Raw genomic sequence first — 16,840 nt, 5'->3', positions numbered from 1 at the left:
TGAGTTGTATTTCACTTTCATTTAATTTAAAAAGCTTTGTTGAATGTGTTTGACATTCATTTGATTCAAAAAGTTTGTATGAATGTGTTTGACTTTCATGTGTCGCAAATATCTTTTGGTGAATGCATTTGACTTTCATTTGATTTAAAAAGCATTGTTTGAATGTGTTTGACTTTCATTTGACTCAATTAGCTTTGTTGAATGCATTTTACTTTCATTTGATTCAAAACGCTTTGTTTGAATGTGTTTTACTTTCATTTGACTCAATTAGCTTTGTTGAATGCATTTGACTTTCATTTGATTCAAAAAGCATTGTTTGATGTGTTTGACTTTCATTTGACTAAATTAGCTTTATAGAATGCAATTGACTTTATTTGACTCAACTAGCTTTGTATGAATGTGTTTGCCTTTCATTTGACTCAATTAGCTTTGTTAATTGCATTTCACTTTCATTTAATTCAAAAAGGTTTGTTTGAATGTGTTTGACTTTCATTTTATTCAAAAAGCTTTGTTTGAATGTGTTTGACTTTCATTTTACTGAATTAGCTTTGTTGAATGCATTTGACTTTCATTTGATTCAAAAAGCTTTGTTTGAATGTGTTTGAGTTTCATTTGTCTCAATTAGCTTTGTTGAATGCACTTGACATTTATTTGATTCAAAACGCTTTGTTTCAATGTCTTTGACTTTCATTTGAGTCAAAAAGCATTGTTGAATGCACTTTACTTTCATTTAATTTTAAAAGCTTTGTTTGAATGTGTTTGACTTTCCTTTTTTTTTTTTTTTTTTTTTTTTTTTTTTTTTTTGGAAAGTAAGTATAGTATTATAAACAAATGTACAAATGTACAAGAGTACAACCCGTCAAAACAGGGAACCTCCAAACTACACAAGCCTTAAAAAAAGGCACCCACCCACCAGGATTCATGAAAATCCTGATCACCTTCTATGAAGGGTACCAGGAAAAACCAGAATCCAAGACAGATACAAGGAAACCCCGGTACCTTCTAGGAAGGGCTCAGGGAAACCAAGACCTGCAACAAAAGAAAACACCCTACCAAAAAACAAGCAGCTAAAAAAACCACATCAGAAGAAAACAAAAAGAAACAGACTTCTAAGCACTAATCTTAAGATGATGCAGCCATTTGCAGTCAGTAGCAGTTCAAGTATGGTTAATCAGCTGTTGACACCTAGTCACCACCTCCCTTCTGATTATCTTAGAAACAAACTCAGGTCTGAGCACAGCCTTATGCCAAAAAGTGTGATTCCTAGCAAGCCAGATACTGTAAATAACAGCAGTTAAGCTAGCCATAATCAGATTCTTCTGCACACGATTTCTACCCTTAGCTTTCCAAACTTTCCAACATTGAGCAATATCCACATGATTTGTATCAAATCCAATCCAGTTAGAAACAGCAGTCAACACTTTCCTGCTAAAACTGCAGGAAAAGAAGAGATGGGAACAAGACTCCACATTCTCACCACACAACAGACAATCACTACTATCACTAAATCCATATTGAAAAAGTTTATCTCTTGTTTTGAGCCTTCCCATAACAGCCAGCCAGACTATAAATGTATGCTTTGGGATATTGAAAGGGTTCCAAACTCATTTGTACCATTGAACCTTGTCCATTTCACCTTGAAGCCAAGAATAACCATCACTAATCTTGTACTTGTAACTCAACCACCCCTTAGCAGAGAAACCTTGTTTCATCTTTTTTTTTACTTTACATAACAGTTTCCAAGCCCATCCTGCATCTTTCCTAGGAGCATAATCCCACCAATCATCACCTTTAATGTACACTGAATGCACCCATTTGACCCAAAATGAATCAGTTTTATTGGCAATTTTCCAAACATAAGCACCCAGAGCAGCCTTATTCCATTTCCTGCAATCTCTAATCCCCAGCCCACCAGCTTTCTTAGGTCTACAAATCCAATCCCAGGAAATTAGAGGAGCCTTAGACAGAACAGCATTCCCACACCATAAAAAAGCTTTGTAGAGTTAATTAATTCTATTAATGACAGTTTTGGGAAGTAAAACACACTGAGCCCAATAAGTATGCAGACACATAAGAACTACATTAATGAGGGTGACCCTAGCTGCATAGGATAAGTTCCTGCTACTCCAGCAATGCAACCTAGTCAGCATCTTGTCAATCAGACTGTCATAATCCACAATCTTTAAATACTTAGCATTCAAAGAGATACCTAAGTATCTAAAAGGCATCACACCCTTAACAAACCCAGACTGATTCAGAATACATGCTTGATCAGCTTGCTGAACATTGCCAAAATAAATTGCAGTTTTCTCAAGATTAGCCTGTAAACCAGATCTAGCTTCAAAAGTCCTAAGAGCCTTGATCAAGAGCTGGACAGAATTAATGTTCCCATAAGAAAACACCATTAAATCATCAGCAAAGATTAAATGAGTCAAGGAAAGATCCTTGCATCTCTGGTGAAATTTAAAACTCTTTTTCTTCCCTTCTTTCTTCAAAAGCCTTGACAGGTATTCCATCACAATAACAAACAAAAGAGGGGACATAGGATCACCTTGCCTAATTGCTTTCCTGCCCTTGAAAAAGCAATAGGAACCACCATTAAGAAGCAAGGTAAAGGTAGGAGTAGTAACACACTGCATAACCCAAGCAATGAACTGATTAGGGAACTTTAAAGCACTCATCATTTCTGTTTAGGGTAAAAATACCCCAGGTACGTGGCCCAATCTCATAGTGACACGTGGCCCAATAAACAGGCGACACGTGGCCCTATGAGAATGTGACACGTGTCCACTTGTCATGGTGACACCTGTCAGCCATCTCTAAATGCCCCAATGCTGCAATCAGAATGAGAAAAGAGCCCTGATGACCTCAGGCCCAAATCCCGAGAAAACCTTGAAGGCCGTAAAACGGCGCCCCCACGACACGTGGCGACCTCTGATTGCGCAGCCAATCACGTCACGAAATTCTAGGGCATAAACCCTAGAGGGGTACATGTTCCCACCCTTATAAATACCCGAATCATTTATGATGGGAGGGTGGATTGTGACATAACATAAATATAAAGCATTAAAGAGCTCCAACTTCTCTCTACTTTCTCTCTCTAGCCTTTTTCCGTTTCCGTTCACTAACTTGAGCGTCGGAGGCGAATATTCCGAACACCGGAATATTCGTTATTTTGCAGGTGTCCGAGTCTTTGTCAGTAGAGCGTGACCAGTATCCGAGGGAATCACAAAAAACCCCGAAACATTTGGCGCCGTCTGTGGGGATACTCGTCCGTTATGGCAATAGATGGTCAGACACCTAATTCTGGACCTCGTCCAGGCGAGGATGGATATGTAGAGGACATACATACTACCATACACTCAAGCAATCCTTTAACTGCCTCATTTGAAGAGGCCGAACAACTTCCTGTCACCCCAGCTACCCTAATGGCCAAGCTGACTAAGCTCCGCAAGGAGTTGGCGGCTACCCAGCAAAAGGGGAGAGGAGGCACTTCCAAGAAAGCCAACAACAAGACCAATGCAACTGATGCTGGTAACACCCCATTCCGTCGTCCGCACAGAAGGTCTCCCCGAGTCCCACGGACCAACTTCTCTAGCCTGCTGGCAAAAACACAGTCGGCTGGGGGGAGGGGCAGACAGCCAAAAAGAGGTGAGACTGAGCCGTCACAGCGTTTCAAAGACGCAAGGGATTACATTCGGCACAGGCAAAGGGAGAGGGCCGCATACTCTGACACGGCCTCTACCCCAACCATGCCGGAGGAAGTCTCCAACCAATCTTTCTCCCAATATACCAACACGGCTGCTTCCAGCAAGAGTCATACTATTACTCCCCGTCCAATTCAGCCATTGCAGTATCAGCCCCCTCAAGTACTCAATGAGTTGATACAACCAACTCCCCAAGTTTTTGGGCAATATGGGCCGTATGGTCAGATGTTCGGCCAGACTCCTTACCTGGCTGGAACGTCCGCTCAGCCTCAGCCTATCAATTGGCAGATGCGTTTGTTGAATTTGGGAGATAAGCCGCCTCCGTTTTCGCAAGATATACTAGCATCCCCTCAACCAGCAAAAGTGAAGAGTGTACTAGTGGGTGCCTATGATGGTACGGGCAACCCTGAAGAGCATGTTACCTCGTACAGGAACTTGATGTACTTGCAAAGTGTAGATGATGCTACATGGTGTAGATGCTTCCCGGCCACTCTCAAAGGGGTGGCCCAGGACTGGTTTAACAGCCTCCCAGCCGGATGCATCAATTGCTTTACCACCCTCAGTTTGTTGTTTGTGGGAAACTTCTCATACAACATCCCACCAAGAAAGACAAGTCTCAACTTGGCTACAATTGTCCAAGGAAAGAATGAAGGACTACGTTCGTACGTCCAAAGGTTTAACCAAGAAAAAGCCCAAATTCATAATCTTCCGGACGAAATGGCTTACTCTGAATTTCTCCGGGGATTAAGGCATAATGGTTTTAAGTTTGATTTGGTAAGAAAAAAGATTCGGTCATACGCAGGTGTATTGCGGGAAGCCGAAGCCTATATTGAGGCCGCGGATTTTTGTTCGCTCACCAAATCAGAACAGCCGGCCAAGGGGGCTGAGAAGAAACAATCTTCTCAGCAAAACTCGGCCGGTCGAAAGAAAGAAGGGAACAAAAGAAAAGAAATCTGGGTAAAAAGCAAGACATACGAGCCTCAGTATGAGTTCAACAAGGATGGTTACTCTATTTTGATGGAGATAAAAGACAAGTTTGAGTTTGAGAAGCCTCGGCCTTTGAGAGGCTCGGCCCAGTACAGAAACAAAAACAAGTATTGTCATTACCACAAGGATGTGGGTCATGACACGAACGAGTGTATCAACTTGAAGAGACTGTTGGATAAGTTGGCCGACAAGGGTCTGCTGAAACCCTATGTGACCAAGTCCAAATTCACCTTCAAGCGGACAGACAACACGTCCGAGAAAAAGCAACAAAGTGAAAAGAAGAATGACAAGGAAGATGATGGGAATAGCACTGATTCAGGTTTTGTGGCCGTCATATTAGGAGGCTTTGCTTCAGGCGGCCCTACCATGAGAGGAATCAAGCAGGACGCTCGAAACCTGTCAAATGTGATGCAAACGGACGTTGTTAAAGCCGAGCCATTTCCTGAAGTGATCATAAGTGAGGCTGACCGTGGTGAGGTCAGAGCTTTGCACAATGATCCCATGGTCTTTGTAATGAAAATAGCAAATTTGAAGGTGAGACGGATATTGATTGATACGGGCAGTTCGGCCGATATCATAAGTCTCTCTGCCTTGAGGAATTTAAGCTTCCCAGAAGATGCTCTCCAAGATATAACTCATCCCTTAGTAGGATTTGGGGGGAATATCATTCATCCAGTCGGACGGATTGACCTTCCCATCCGTTTCGGGCAGAAGGGGGAAGGAAGAGACATGGTCGTCCGTTTCCTTGTGGTAAAAGAGTTGACTAGGTACAATGTAATCCTTGGCCGCCCTACTCTCAATGCAGCCAAGGCGGTCATAGTGCCCCATTTGATGTTGTTGAAGTTTGAAAGGTCGGACGGAAAAATTGGAACAATTCAAGGAAGTCAGAAAATGGCCAAGGAATGTAATCAGCTGGCCGTGAAGCCAACAGCACGCGGCCCAAAGTTGTTCGAGATTAAGGAAGAAGGAACCTCACTCCCAGCATACCAGGTCGGCCACAAGCGTAAGGCGACCAGGGCAGAGGAAGCCTAGCAACTAATAACTGTCGGCCGGCCAGATGAGTTGAGGCCCCAGCCGGCCAGCAGCCACCAGGATATAGTGCTTGACTCCAACCACCCAGAACGGACAGTTAGTGTCGGCACTATAGCCTTGGAATTGCTTGGGGATGAGTTAGTACAGCTGTTAAGAGAATTCAAAGATGTGTTTGCATTTGAAGTTGGTGAAATGCCAGGAATAAGTCCTGACCTGGCCGTGCACAAGTTGGCCGTGAATCCTTTGATAAAACCTGTCCGCCAGAAGAAGAGAAATCACGGAGAAGAGAGGAATCAGGCGGCCGCAGCAGAGGTAAAAAAGTTGCTGGACGCCGGTTTCATTCGGCAATGCTTTTACCCAGATTGGGTGGCCAATGTAGTTCTTGTGAAAAAGCCGAATGGGACTTGGAGGATGTGCGTGGATTACACGGACTTGAACAAGGCGTGTCCTAAGGATAGCTTCCCCTTGCCTAAGATCGACCGTTTGGTTGACTCTACGGACGGACACGCCCTTATGAGCTTCATGGACGCATACTCCGGATTCCATCAAATTCCATTGTGGGAAGAAGATCAAGAGAAAACAGCGTTTGTGACCGAGCAGGGGTTGTACTGTTACAAGGTTATGCCATTCGGCCTCAAGAATGCTCCTGCTACATTTCAGAGGCTTGTTAATACAGTCTTTAGAGACCAGCTCGGCCGGAACATGGAGGCATATATTGATGACATGATTGTCAAGTCAAAAGAGCCGGCCGACCATCCCAAGGATCTACGAGAAACGTTCGCCGAACTCAGGCGGCATAAGATGATGTTAAATCCAAAGAAGTGTGTATTTGGTGTTGAGTCCGGCAAGTTTCTCGGATTTTTGATTGATCAACGTGGAATCGAGGCCAACCCTGAAAAAATTCAAGCTGTCCTTGACATGAAGTCTCCAAGAACAATCAAGGAAGTACAAAGACTGACCGGCTGTTTAGCAGCCCTTGGAAGATTTTTGTCAAGATCAGGGGATAAGTGCCGTTACTTTTTTCAAACCATTAAGAAGAAGGCCCTGTTCGAGTGGACAGAGGAGGCCAAGGAAGCATTCGTACAGTTGAAAAATCACTTGCATACATTGCCTCGCCTCGTCAGTCCGCTCAAGAATGAGAAGCTATATATCTATCTTGCCATCTCCGAACACTCTCTAAGTGCCGTCCTTCTTGCTGAAAGGGACGGCCATCAGGTCCCGGTGTATTTTATCAGTCATGTACTTCACAATGCTGAGCTGAAGTACCCCCCAATTGAAAAATTTGGCCTGGCCTTGTACATGGCATCAAAGAAGCTGCGGCCATACTTTTTAGCACATTCAATTGTGGTCTATACAGACCAACCCTTGAAGAAGCCGTTCTCAACTTTGGAGGCAAGTGGCCGCATGCTCAAGTGGGCCTTAGAGCTCAGAGGTTTTGACCTTGTGTTTGAACCAAGGAAGGCAATCAAGGGGCAAGCCTTTGCAGATTTTTTGGCTGAAATGACACGGCCTGATCTTCAGCCGGCCGGGGACCAAATTTGGAAAGTGTTTGTGGATGGTAGTGCAACAGCGACCGGGTGTGGCGCTGGTATTATATGTGAATCTCCTGAGGGAGACAAGTATGAGTACGCCTTGAGGTTTCAGTTCCAAGCTTCAAACAATGAAGCTGAGTACGAAGCATTGTTGGCCGGCCTAAGGATGTGTAAAGCGGCCGGGGCAACCAAAATTGAAGTATGCTCGGACTCCCGGCTAATAGTCCATCAGGTCAATGGTGGCTTTGAGGCTAGGGAGCCGGCCATGATGAAGTACATGCAGCTAGTTAAAAATGAGGCCAAAGGCCTAGAGCTTTTTTCTCTCAAGCAAGTTCCCCGTTCAGAGAATCATCAAGCGGACGCCCTCTCCAAATTGGCTTCCTCGGCGTCATGTGATACTCCAAGATCAGTGTTTTGGGAAGTAAAGGAAAAAAGGAGCATTGATGCCGAGCCCGTTCAGATAATAGATAGAAGTTCAACCTGGATGGACGGAATTACTTCCTACTTAAGGGATGGAATACTTCCGGACGATCCGAAAGAGAGTTGGCTAGTGAAGAGGAAGGCGGCCTGGTTTGAGATGAAAGATGGGGAGCTATTCAAAAGAGCCTTTGTGAAGCCTTACCTTAAATGTACAACTCCTGAAAGAGGGTATGATGTGTTGGATGACCTTCATCAGGGGCATTGTGGTTCGCATATTGGAGGCCGAGCCTTAGCTGAAAAGGCGACACAGTTGGGATATTACTGGCCGAGCCTGAAGTCGGATGCCATGAAAATGGTGAAAAAATGTGACAAGTGCTAGAGATTTTCAACCCTTATTCATCGTCCAGCAAATAGTCTATCAGCCATCAGTAGTCCGCTTCCCTTTGCCAAATGGGGCATGGACATTTTGGGACCGTATATTCCTGCATCCGGCCAGAGACGGTACGTATTAGTGGCAGTAGACTACTTCACTAAATGGGTTGAAGCTGAGGCCGTCCGGGGCATTAAATGGATGGACGTGTCAGCCTTCATTTGGAAAAGCATAATCACTCGGTATGGGGTGCCTCAGTCAATGGTGTTCGACAATGGACCCCAGTTTGAGACGCGTCAACTCAAAGAATGGTTGGGAGACCAAGGCATTACCCATTGCTTTGCCTCAGTCGGCCGACCACAAGCCAATGGTCAAGTTGAGGCCTATAACAAGTTGATTTCAAATGGGATCAAGCGCAAGCTTGAAAAGGCAGGCGGCCTATGGGCAGACGAGCTGGTCAATGTGCTATGGTCCATACGGACAACAACAAAGAGTTCTACAGGGGAGACTCCATTCTTTTTGGTCTATGGAGCTGAGGCTGTACTCCCAATTGAAATGTACGAGCCCACTTTGCGGGTAATGCTTTATGATGAATCGGCCAATTGGGAGGCCATGAAGACCGCCCTAGATTTCCTTCCAGAAGCTAGGGGCAATGCGGCGCTTAGGCATGAAATTTATCGCTTAAGGATGACAAGGGCATATAACCACCGAGTGTCTAAGCGGCCGCTCAAAATGGGGGATCTAGTGTTGAGAAAAATGGAAGCTGTTGGCCGTGCCAATGAGGACGGCAAGTTGACTCCAAACTGGGAGGGACCGTACAGAATCAGGGAAGAAGTCCGAGACGGCACATATCGCCTTGAGGCAATTGATGGCCGTCAGATCCCACGGACATGGAACACTGATAACCTGAAGAAGTATCATGTTTGAGTTTTGTTTCTTTAAGTACTTAGCCAAAAAGCTGTTTATACAGCTAGGTCTACTGACCGAGCCTTGTAATTAAAGCCGTACGGCCACAACAATGTACTTTTGACAAAAATTAATGAAGTCAGGCATTGTTGAATTATTTGTTGTTTTTATGATTAAAGGCCGAATGAAATGATTTACTGAGTTGCTTCCAATATAGTAACACGGCCTACCATTCTTTTTGAATGGCCGAGTTAATAAGGAAGCAAGGTTGCTTCCAATATAGTAACACGGCTTATCATTCTTTTTGAATGGCCGAGTTAAAAAGGAAGCAAGGTTGCTCCCAATATAGCAACTCGGCCACACAAAAAAAAAAAAAAAAAAAAAAAAAAAAAAAAAAAAAAAACTGATTTAATTCAGAGATCAATGCGTCCGCCCAATTCTAGGCGGACGATTGAGGCAAGGTATCCCGAACTTGTGTAGAAAACAAGTGTCCTTTACAAATAGGGCAAGGGCATACCTAGGCATTTAGCCCGACCAATCAAGGAATCTCTGAGTTGAGATAATACTTAGGATTTCTAGGGTACGTCCGAGCGATAGATTCAACGGACTACTCGTACAATGATAGCCGAACGGCCAATTAAATTAATTCGGTGCTTCACCTAGCCCAAGGGCAATCATTACTATGATTTGATTAACTTGCTAGCCGTCATACCCTTTTAAGGCATAAAAACTACCAAGTTAATCAAACCACTTAGAAAATAGACTAGACGAACACCGAATAAAGGGGCATACCCCTAGGAACGTACGAGAAGGCATAATACTGAGACGTACGGAAAACTTGCAAAAAGCAGAAAATTTGCAAAAAACTGCTAAGTATGAAACAGAAGTAAAAGCCGCCAAAAAGGCGGACAAAATTTTCATTAATAAGACCGCACAAAGGCGGCCGAAATGTTTACATAACCGCTCGAACAGGCGGCCTCAGAAGAAGAAAAAAAAAGAGAAGTACAAAATAAACCAAGTACACAGTAAGCTGAAAAGTAAAGGAAAGCTGAGCAGACGGCTGCTGGAGGACCTGAGCTCTACTTAGCCGTATTATCTGTGGCAGGCTCCTCCGCTGTCTTCGCGTCCTTGGCCGGGGCATCCTTTTCGTCCGCCTCCTCCTCCTCCTCATCCCCTTCCCCTCCGGACTCGGGGGAAGTAACTACTAGTTCAGGAGGAGGCATGCCGGCCTTCCTTGCCTCTTCTTTAAGGCAGACGTACTGAAGCCGCTTCTTGAAGCGTTCCTCGTAATAGGCGGCTTCACCTTCGTCCACCATCAAGTTGAAGGCATCAAAGAAGTATGCCTTAAGCCTGTCTTCAGCATTTTGCTCGATGCGGATGACTTCTTCAACGCTGATCGGCCGAGGAGTTTTAAGTTGCTCCTCATAGTCCGTTATGGACTTCTTTAAGGTCTCCACCTCGACCTTCAGCGCGTCCGCTTCATCTAGAGCAGACTTAAGGTTGGCTTGGGCCAACTTCAGCTCACTTTTCAAGGCTTCGGACGCTTCGAAGCCCAGCTTCCACTTCTCCTTTTCCAGGACGGCCTCGTCCCTTTCAACCCTCATGGCCTCCCTGGCCAAGGACTCCTGTTCGAGTGCCTTGCCCAGTTTGACCAGGTCCTCTGTTTGCCGCGCCGCTTTGTCGGACAGCGCGGTTATTTGGGTCTCAAAGTGTACCCTTTGGACGGCGGCCGTCCCAGTTACAGCATCCTCGGCTTTCCTGACTTCAACCCAAGCATTCTTCAACCGTTCGTTCTCCTTGTCCTTCCAATCTAGGAAGGCGTTCAAACGGAGGAAAAGCTGCGGACAGAAGGAAGAAAATTAGTCAAAAATATGAAAAAATTGGCTAAGTGTTGGAAAGCAAAAACATAAGGAGATAGAAGTATACCTCGGCGCTGCAGTTTAGCATGGGGCCGAGGAAGCCTTCGTTGATCGCCCGCAGCTTATCACGTTGCGCTTGGGGGACCGCGCGAACCATGGCCTCGCGCATGGCCTTCCTGTCCGCGCCAGTCAGTGACTGGCCAGGTACCTTCAACTGCATCTCCTCTGATATATCTGCGAACGACCGTGTAAGAAAAGTTAGCTAAATTTTACAAGTAAACAAAGACTTATAAAAAGTGAGAAAAAAGATGGCTAACCAGTGGAGAAGGTTGGAGGAGAAAGATTGGTGGGAGGAGGCGGTAAAGGAGCTTCCCCCTCCTCCGGACGGCTCCCTACAGCGTCGCTGGACGGCGGGTTGACCAGCATCGTCCCGATCCAGCGACCGGTCATTTGTTCTGGGGTTAACCTATCCCCACCGTCCGAAGGGACGGACTCTTCATAGACCTAATCAGCAACAGGTTCCATGGGCTTGGAGGCCCCGCTTTGTGTCAGCCGGGGTTGTTCTCCATTAGACTGCGTTGTAGCAGTCTGCGACTTTGCCGTTGCCGCTGCTTGAGAAGACGGCTTGGAAGCAACCGTCTTTCTCCTCTTGGATGCGTTCGCATCAGGAGTGGACGTGGCCGGCTGCTTCCGCCTGCCCTTCGGGGTAGAGGAGGAGGTCTGCAAAAATACAAAGTTAGGAAAATTTTTGAAGTCAAAACCAAAGATGGCGTCCGTGCGATTTGGGAAAGAAGCTCCCTTCCAGCATGCATGAACGGACGTAAGGTGTCCGTGCAAACTCAGGAAGTGGGTTCCTCCCAATATAGCAGAACGACCACATCAAGGAATGAAAAATTCGAAAAATAATCTAAGTGTTTACCTCTTTGATCTGCTCGTACATCTTGAAACGAGCTTTGTACCTGGCCAAGTCCACCTCGGACATCTCCACTTCAGCTTTCTGGGCCGAGTCAAGCATAGCGTACGCCTCCGCTGCAAAGACAAAAAGCAAAGTGTTAGAAAATTTTTCTAAAAAACTCTACATGTGTATGAAAAAGGGTCTATATTTCTAAATGTCCACCTTGGGGCATGTTCTGGTACAGGCCGTACGCAGACATAAAGACAGGGTCCCTAAGCCAATTGGCAAGAGGAACCCAATGGCTAGGGACCCGTTCAGTTTTGTTGCCCCGCTTGACTCGGTTGACCTTGAAGTACTCAAGCTGGTGTTCGTGGTTTGGGTGGATGGGCGGCTTGTCAGGCTTGTGGTCTCCGCGTCCGAGTTGAATAGGCTCTGGACGGCACCTGTTCATGCGAAGGTTGAACTCCGCATCTTGAGTTTTGATGCGGTAAAAACGGTGCTTCCAGTCCCTCCATTTGCTGACACGGTCGACCACGACCATATAATCCCTGGTTGAACTCAAGATGAGCCAGCCATCCACGTCTTTCTCCAGCCGAGTCAGTCAGTGCATCTCACAGAAGACCGCAAAGTCTGGCGTGAATTTTTTGGCGATGCACGTCACCAAATACCCAAAAATGTTCAACCAACTGTTTGGCGTCAGTTGGATGAGGCCGATGTCATACTCGTCCAGGAGAGTCCGGACGAACGGGTGAAGAGGGAAGCGAAGCCCCACGTCCAAGGCTGCCCTATAGACGCAAAACGCTCGTTTGCGCGGCTTCTCCTCATCCTAGGTAGCCACAGCAATGGCCTTCCTGGGGACTTGAATTTCGAATCCCTCCCCTAAATGGAGGGACTCCTTATACTTCTCAAAATCCTTCTTTAAAAACTTCAGGGTTGTCTCCCCAACTGTACACGCGTACGGGTCCCTGAAGTTATCAATGTTGGCGACAGTTTCTTCGGCCGCCGCCTCGCCTTCGGCCGTCTCACCCACGGCCTCTTTCTCAACTTCTTCTTCTTCCACTTGCTGAGAAGGGGCACTCCCAAACTCCGAAGACAACACTCTGTCCAAATCTGCTGCCTCGGCCGAGCTTCGGCCCCTTGAGCTTGGAACGCCCATTGAAGAAGGAACGTCCTCCTCGACCATTGGACGCTTGCCTTTATCCTTGGCAGCGTCCGCCCCATTTCCCGAAGGAGGGGCGTTGCGAATAGGCAGGGCGGACGGTTCGCGGATTGAGATTCCGGTTAAGGGTCTGTCCGCCCCACCCAGTTGAGGCCGAAGTTGAGAAGAAGAGGGGACGGACGAACCAGAAGCGTCTTTCCCAGGATTGGAAGGGTTGTCTTTGCAGGCTACCAGTTCGGCCCCATCCATGACTGAACTGGCAAATTGAGGGAACCTAAGTTCCGGAGCAGGTGCGGACGAGGCGCCTTCAGCTCGCAGGCGTTCCTCGAAGGAAGAAGTGACCTCCACGGCCAAGTGATGAGAGCCAGTGGAGGCAGTCGTTGTTTGGGTGGTGGAGTCAGTCTCCACCATTGTACTTGGGTCACTAGGGTCATAAGGGACCCTAGGATGAACCAGACTTCCGTCTGGGTTCCTGGCCGCGTGAAGCTCATGCGTACGCATGGTTCTTGCCATTGCCTGTTGGGACAGAGAAGAATAAGTGGGGGTGAGTATGTACGCATCAGACATAGACTCACTCCAAGGAAGAGACAACTCTTCTCCGTCCACTCTAGATTCCTCAGTCCCAGGCGAACGGCCGGCCTCATGAGAAGAGTCGGACGAAGCCGAGTATGGATCCAGAATTAAAGTAAAAGAAAAAGAAAACAAGTAAAAGAGAAAATGTAGACGGCCTACCTCTGTACGTTCTGAAAGTTCTGAAGGTGGTGGTGAAGTTCTTGAAGATTGACCGGAAAACTCAAAAATGCCCGGAAAACTCAAACTCACGGCGGCGCTCTTGAAGGTTAACGAAAAAATAACTTTCTCTCACTAGAACGCTCTGACTTCTCTCTAGAATTCACAATTGGATAAAGTGTGAAAATGAGAATTCACCTCCCATATTTATAGAGTGAATTCATGAGGGCAAAATGGTAAAACCGTCTTTCCCGCCTAAACATTCAAACGGTAATTTCTTGAGAAATTACTCGAAGAAAGGGCCAGGACGACGTTAGGGTTCTGTTAACTTGTGAAAAAGACCAGACGAACAATTAACGGCACGTTAAAGGGAATTGAAATAAGTGGAAAATTCAAGAATTTTACACCTTCAACACTTAGTCTCCAAAACTTGAGAAAATCTAAGAGGAAAAACGTCCGCCCAGTTCTCAGACGTACGAAGCATGATAAGAAAGCCAGGAAGTACGTCTGAAATCATGGAAGCCCAGATTACCCCAAAGAAGATATGTGGCCGTTCTGGGTGGTTAGGAGATAAGCTCCTCCCAGAGTATCAGAACGTCCAGTCTCGTTGATGTGGCCGTTCTGGGCAGTTAGGAGATCAACTCCTCCCAGAGTATCAGAACGTCCAGTCTCATTGCTGTGGTCGTTCTGGGTGGTTAGGAGATCAACTCCTCCCAGAGTATCAGAACGTCCAGTCTCATTGATGTGGCCATTCTGGGCAGTTAGGAGATCAACTCCTCCCAGGGTATGAGGACGTCCAGCTTGAAACAAGTGGACGACCACATGAATTCAGAGGTTAAGCCTCTCAGAGTACGAGAGCGTCCAGTATAAAATTTGGACGTCCGGATAAGCAAAAAGCCAAGCTCATTCCAGACTACGAGAACGTCTAGGGCAAAATATATGGACGTCCACGAAGCAAAAAGAGCCTTGAATCAAAAGTATATGGACGTCCAGGGCAGATGGGAAGCAAACCCAACCCAGAGTACCAGGACGTCCAGAGTGCAAGATCAGAGGAGGCGGCCAGTAAGTGTACGAGCCACCCCCTCTGAGGGGCAAATGTTTAGGGTAAAAATACCCCAGGTACGTGGCCCAATCTCATAGTGACACGTGGCCCAATAAACAGGCGACACGTGGCCCTATGAGAATGTGACACGTGTCCACTTGTCATGGTGACACCTGTCAGCCATCTCTAAATGCCCCAATGCTGCAATCAGAATGAGAAAAGAGCCCTGATGACCTCAGGCCCAAATCCCGAGAAAACCTTGAAGGCCGTAAAACGGCGCCCCCACGACACGTGGCGACCTCTGATTGCGCAGCCAATCACGTCACGAAATTCTAGGGCATAAACCCTAGAGGGATACATGTTCCCACCCCTATAAATACCCCAATCATTTATGATGGGAGGGTGGATTGTGACATAACATAAATATAGAGCATTAAAGAGCTCCAACTTCTCTCTACTTTCTCTCTCTAGCCTTTTTCCGTTTCCGTTCACTAACTTGAGCGTCGGAGGCGAATATTCCGAACACCGGAATATTCGTTATTTTGCAGGTGTCCGAGTCTTTGTCAGCAGAGCGTGACCAGTATCCGAGGGAATCACAAAAAACCCCGAAACAATTTCCTGAATAAAATCCCAGCTTACAGAATCATAAGCTTTCCTAAGATCCACTTTAATTGTACATCTAGGAGGCTTCCTCTTGTTATTGTAAGCTTTCAGCATATCTTGGCAAATCAAGATATTATCAAGAATAGATCTACCAGCAATAAAGGCTCCTTGACAGTCATCAATTAACCCAGGCAACACTTCCTTCAATGTAAAGCAAATCAACTTAGAAATGATTTTGTACAACACATTGCAGCAAGCAATGGGTCTGAACTAAGAAACCTTATTAGCATGCTCAACCTTAGGGATCAAAGTCAAAGTAGTTGAGTTAACCTGTTTCAGCAATTGACTAGAGTTAAAGAAATCCAACACAGCCTTAGTAATGTCACTCCCAATAATATTCCAAGCAACTTTAAAGAACTTGCTAGAAAACCCATCAGGCCCAGGAGCCTTATCATCATCAATGCTCCAAAGAGAAACCTTAACATCATTCTCAGAAAAAGCTCTGCACAAAGCCAACCCTTGTTCATCAGAAATCAAATTACCCTCAGCCATGACTGCTGGGTGAATATTACCCTTGATTGGAGCTTCAGTTCCAAGTAATCCCTGATAGTACTCCAAGAAAGCATCACAAACATGCTTAGGATCATCTGTTACCTCCCCCACATTATTCACAATAGAATAAATGTTATTATGAAGCCTTCTCTTCCTAATGATGGCATGGAAAAAAGCAGAATTCATATCTCCAACTTTGAGCCAATGAACTTTAGCTTTTTGCTTTAAAAAATTATATTTATCAAGGTGGCTTTTAGCATATCTCATTCTGACTTCCCTCACCAAGGTAATCAAGCAATCATTCTCAGGATCATTTTGAAGCTTAGCTTGAATATCCAACAAAGTCTTCTCAGCTACTGCATCCTCAGTTTCAATACAAGAAAAATTCACCATTTGAAGCTTTTTCAGCACCTTTTTCACCTCTTTCATTTTCTTTACACATTGAAACATTAAAGTGTCATTAATATTCACTTCCCAAGCTTCTTTCACAGCTGACAGAAACTTAGGAGAATCCACCCAAATGTTCACAAATCTAAAAGGTTTCTTGACTGGAGTTCCAGACTCAAACAAGTTAATGACGCAAGGACAGTGATCCATTAACCCCTCTAGGAAGAAGGTAGCCTGCATATCTGGAAGCCTATTAGCAGCCTTATGGTGAGAGTAATTAGCACAACTTGTAGATGAATTAACTGCACTTCACATCTTACAATAGTCACATCAAACACCTGAGACAACTAGATATTCCAGATCCTACCACCCTTATGGTGAGAGTAATTAGCACATACAGACCAATCACACCCCAGTCTGTTAAACACAACACCAAACTTCCCAGACTTAACCTTAGTTTCAAGAAGTCCAAATAAGCTAGTTCCATGATGTCTAATGAACCATAAGACATCACAGAGCTTGCTAGCCTTATTTAGACCTCTTACATTCCAAAAACCAAGCTTATCCATTGAGAGGATGAGAGCATTCCCCCTCCTCTAAGATACTGAATCTATTACCACTACTCCTGATCAACACCACCCTTGGCCTGAGAAGCTGAAG

General features: G+C 45.6%; 1 protein-coding gene across 1 annotated transcript; it reads right to left on the bottom strand.

The window, feature by feature from the left end:
- Window positions 1–934: 934 nt before the first annotated feature.
- Window positions 935–16,749, bottom strand: LOC145610635 (uncharacterized). Its single transcript, XM_081665942.1, has 7 exons — window positions 16,583–16,749; window positions 15,521–16,487; window positions 15,278–15,442; window positions 2,047–2,633; window positions 1,615–1,926; window positions 1,186–1,434; window positions 935–1,067 (listed from the first exon to the last, which is right to left on the bottom strand). Exons 1-7 carry the CDS (start codon window positions 16,747–16,749, stop codon window positions 935–937), a joined length of 2,580 nt encoding a protein of 859 aa, XP_081522068.1.
- Window positions 16,750–16,840: the final 91 nt, after the last annotated feature.

Source organism: Chenopodium album, chromosome 24 (assembly GCF_948465745.1).
Source record: "Chenopodium album chromosome 24, dcCheAlbu1.1, whole genome shotgun sequence".
NCBI lineage: Eukaryota > Viridiplantae > Streptophyta > Magnoliopsida > Caryophyllales > Amaranthaceae > Chenopodium > Chenopodium album.
This window is presented reverse-complemented; position numbering and strand designations above follow the sequence as displayed.

Excerpts from the sequence above, each read along its gene's own strand:
- LOC145610635 (XM_081665942.1), bottom strand. The coding sequence starts at position 16,749 with ATGGATAAGCTTGGTTTTTGGAATGTAAGAGGTCTAAATAAGGCTAGC. Across the intron at positions 16,488-16,582 it reads AACAGACTGGGGTGTGATTG|TGCAGTTAATTCATCTACAA; the intron begins GTCTGTATGTGC and ends TAAGATGTGAAG. Across the intron at positions 1,068-1,185 it reads AGAAGGGAGGTGGTGACTAG|CTGCTTGTTTTTTGGTAGGG; the intron begins GTGTCAACAGCT and ends TGGTTTTTTTAG.